The sequence below is a fragment of the Arachis duranensis genome, chromosome 4 (genome assembly GCF_000817695.3).
Source record: "Arachis duranensis cultivar V14167 chromosome 4, aradu.V14167.gnm2.J7QH, whole genome shotgun sequence".
NCBI classification, from domain to species: domain Eukaryota; kingdom Viridiplantae; phylum Streptophyta; class Magnoliopsida; order Fabales; family Fabaceae; genus Arachis; species Arachis duranensis.
Window position 1 is genome coordinate 106,402,896 of NC_029775.3, and position 4,596 is coordinate 106,407,491.

The window sequence follows — 4,596 nt, forward strand, 5'->3', positions numbered from 1 at the left end:
CCTTGTGGGTTTAAATTGAGAGGGACTACTATGGGGGCAACGACTTCTTCTTCTTCTTGTGGTGGTGGTGTTGTTGTTGGAGTTCCTATTGGGTGGAACAGCTATGGTAGCAGCACCTATAATAATGTTTGAAATTTTGCAAACTTAGCTTCTTTTTTTCCTTTACGGATTCGCATACTTGTTGTGCCAAACAATTTGGATATATGTATAATTTAATTTTGATGCGCGTAAATAGTTTTACACAAATAATTTGAGTGGAACTAATGGTGACCTCACTAATTCCTTTAAGTAAGAGTTTCGGGATAAATTAGTTTTTAACATACTGACTTAGAGAATATGGTAAATATATATATAAAATAAAAAAAATATTAAAGAATTAATATTGAATAATAAATTTTGTGGTATTGTTTTTCTATGTTTTAATTAATGAAGTTTTAATATCAAAAGATTTTATTCTCGTGAAATAAAAATGTATGTGGATATTTTATTTGTATTTTGTAGTGATATATATGAAATATTCAAAAATTGAGGAACAGAGTGAGTTCTCCAAGAGTTCAGCTCAAATCGACTTGGTGGATAATATAAGAGAATTGAGATCTAATTTGTGATGATTAGTTTTTTATTTATGGGAAGAGAATACCATAAAAAAATATAGGGTGAAGTACTTTTTTCATTTTTAAGATTTTGGGTTAAAATTAAAGTTGTTTTTGACCTTTTTTTTTTCTTATTAAAATTATTCTTAATATTTAAAAACGTTTTAAAATTATCTTTTTTTAAATTTTTAGACTAAAATATCATTTATCATCATCTCTCCTCTTCACCCTCTTTACTCTACTGTTCCTCAATCTTCCTTCTCCATTCTCTTCACCCAAATCTTCAACAACAACAATACTAATTTTTTTTAATTAAAAAAAAACAAACAAAACTAACACAGAATCAACAATAACAATTTATTTAGATTCAAAAATTCATCAACAACAACATCACTATACATTCAAATTCAAAAACTCATCAATAACAACACCACTACATTCAAATTCAAAACAAAAAATTTCAAAAATCTAATCTTTCAAACTCAAAGAGAGAGAACGCAGATTTTAGGAACAAATCGAGGGTTCTCTGCTTTTCCCCTCTCTCCTAATACATGAGCCCGGCATCCACCATGGCGAGTGCAAACCCATGCGTTGCCGCCTTCTCGAACGACTCCGTACTTTTTTATATTTTGCTTCACCTGTGGATTTCCGTGCTTGAACTTCTTCCTCCATCGGAGCAGCATCATCGCCTTCTTCGGCAGCTGCAACACTTTCCACCACGATCGGCACACCACCGACGCCACCTTTAATAAAATTAACAAAAATTTCATATCAAATAATAATTCAATAATCATCAACTATGATTTCAGATCCAAAATCAACAACAGCAATTATAGAATTGTAAATTAGTAAATGAAGTAGCAACACAAATTCAGCAACAATATAACCTTATGTAACAACTGAAACTTCATGCCAAAATTAAAAATTAAACCAAAAATTTTTCAAATAATTAATAACACAAATTTAGTCACGGAAGAGAGGAAGACCTAGCTACATGAATAGATCTGGAAAGAGATGAGCTCCAGGAAGCAAAATAGAGAAACAGAAAAATAGAACAGAAAGCAGAATAGATCTGGAAGGAGGTGCGACGTGGAAAGGAGGCAGAATAGAGGCACAATCTTGCATGAGGCAGAATGGTGGCGGGGCGCTGCGAGAGAGAAAGAACGCAGGTCTGCGCTGTGCGAGAAAAAGCGCAACGGAGAAGGAGTCGGCACCGAAAGAGAGAACGTCAGCAACGACGTCCTTTCTCGCCGGTGGCGCTTCTTCTTCCTCTTCTCTTCTTTTTCCTCTTCGTTCTCCATCCTTCCCTCTGTTCTTTTTTCGTGGCTTGCTCTCCCTCTTCTCTGTTTGTATTGTTGAAGGAAAAAGAACAAATGAGGATAAATGATGGATGAAGGGCATTTTTGTCCAAAAATTAGAGAAAAGATATTTTTTTAACGTTTTATAACATTGAGGATGATTTTAATAAAAAAAAAAGGTCGGGGACGATTTTAATTTTGGTCCAAAATCTTAGGGACGAAAAATATACTTAACCCAAAAATATATTATATTTATATTATTAGATAAAGAAATGCTATTGTTAAAAATAGAAAGATGTAATTAAAAAATTATTGATTATCATTACTATTGATGTAATTTGTTCTTTCCTATAATAAAAATATTATATTATAAATATTGCTGCTATTATTATTATTAAAGATGTAATTTGTTCTTTCCTTTTGGGCTTCATTATTATTACTATTGATGCCACACAATTTGGCTTTATGTATCATTTATGAATGAAGAAAGAAGAGAATCTTGAAGAAATCAGAATGAATAATGCTCTCAACCGAGTGTATTCTACTGATTGTAGAGAAAAATAGATATAAGGTGTTGGAAAAATTCAACAAAGATTTAAAATAAGAATCTGTCTAACAGCGGAAGCACTAAAAATATTTTTCTTACAATCTGTGCGATTAAATAGATAATACCAAATATATTTCAAGCAGCAAATATAATGGCAGAAATTAAATAACCAGACACCAAAATTTTAATGTGGGAAAACCCCCAAAAGAGAGACAAAAAAATCGATGAGACCTAGTCCAGAAAAATTTTTCACTATCAGAATAATGGGTACACAAACAGTCTTTCTAGTAACACTAGGGCATCTCAACAATCAACAAAATACATCATCAAAACTGATGGAATCAACATAAACCCTCCATAAAGTGGGTATCTCAAATCAGGCAAAAGAGAAGGCAATACAACTAGTAAATTATATCCTAATGTTCATCTCTACACCAGGAATAACTGAATAACATACTAAAATTTCATAAGAAATGGAGCGAATTTACCAAATCAATTGGATCAAGATAGCTTGTCCTTTTTTCTCAAATTTTCTCTTCTCCCTCGACGCCGTTTTTCTTTTCATTCAAAAATGAAGCTTCGTGCTTCCCCTCTCTCTTCCTCATTGGTTTAAAGCCTTTTTTTTTTTATTTAAGTTGTGTGGGCCCCACTTGATATTGGGACCCACCAACAAATCTCCCCCTCACCAACTCAAGTGGGGATAGGCTACTCCACCAAGTCCGCCTTCTCTTTACAAGAATCAAACTTCATTGCAGGTAAACTCTTAGTCATCATATCTGAACCATTATCATCAGTATGGATCTTTTCAAGTGCATATGACTTCATCTCAAGCGCTTGATGTATCCAATGATACCTCACCTCTATGTGCTTCAATCTGGAATGAAACGTTGGATTCTTGCTGAGATGGATAGCACTCTGACTGTCACAAAATAACACAAACTTCTCTTGATTGATGCCTAACTCTTGTAGAAATTTCTTCATCCACAAGAGTTCCTTAGAAGCATCAACAACAGCAATGTATTCTGCCTCTGTAGTAGACAAAGCAACACATTTCTGAAGTCGAGATTGCCACGACACAGCTCTCCCTGCAAAAGTCATCATATAACCAGAAGTAGACTTTCTTGAATTAAGATCCCCAACCATATCTGCATCTGTGTAACCATCCAACCCTGGTGCAAACCATAGTATACATCAAACTGCCAACTGTAGATGCATATGGAATTTTCTTCATTTCTGCTTTTTCTTTCTCACTTGTAGGGCATTGCTGCGAACTCAGCTTGAAATGAATAGCAAGTGGAGTACTAACAGGTTTGGAATTACTCATGCTAAACCTCTCTAAAACTTTTCAATATACTTCTGTTGTGACAACTACAGTTTCCCATTCTTCCTGTCACGAGTGATACTCATGCCAAGGATTTTTTTTTTGCAGGACCCAAATCCTTCATAGCAAAGGATCTGTTCAAGTCTTTCTTAAGACTTTCAATCTTCTTAGTGTCATGATCAACAATCAACATGTCATCAACATAAAGCAAGAGAATTATAAAATCACCATCATAGAATTTTTTAACATATACACAATGATCAGAAGAAGTCTTACTATACCCATGACCTTCCATGAAGGAATTAAACTTTGTGTACCACTGCCTTGGCGCTTACTGACGAATGAATTTTTGCCGGTATAGAAATTATCAAGTAATCAATCGTAGTATAGTCTAAACCGACGCAAAATCCATCATCAAACAAATCTTCAATCTATAACCGAGAGTATTAGTCCCGAGTCGTTCTTCCCTAGGAATGCTACAAGGATGCATGCTATTGGTTAAGTGGTCTTTTGTGGTTTAAAGAGTGTAGCATAAAAGTGTGAATAAAAGAAAACAACAAACAATCAATATTAAAAGCCTTGGCCAAGGTTGAACATTGGAAGTCCCATCACTATAGCTTCATTCAATTGTGATAACAAAGGAGTGTTGCTTTACTTAGTTAACCCCTAATCATAGAGGAAAGTCAAGTAAAAGTAATTAACTCAAGTCACAAGTCCTAGTCTCACCCTAGGGAAGTCTAGCTTTAGTGCACTCTAAGTCAATTAGCAATCCTCAATTCTTAATCAACAATTGACATCCATTATTCAAGTGTCTCCAATGACTCAACCACTAGGCCA

At 34.2% G+C, this 4,596-nt stretch overlaps 1 protein-coding gene across 1 annotated transcript in view; it reads left to right on the forward strand.

The window, feature by feature from the left end:
- Positions 1-292, forward strand: part of LOC107485505 (BON1-associated protein 2) — a 925-nt gene extending 633 nt beyond the window's left edge. Inside the window, exon 2 of the mRNA XM_052260658.1 lies at positions 236-292. Within this exon, the coding sequence (XP_052116618.1) occupies positions 236-292 (57 nt within the window). The remainder of the gene's footprint in view (positions 1-235) is intronic.
- The last annotated feature ends 4,304 nt before the right edge of the window (positions 293-4,596 follow it).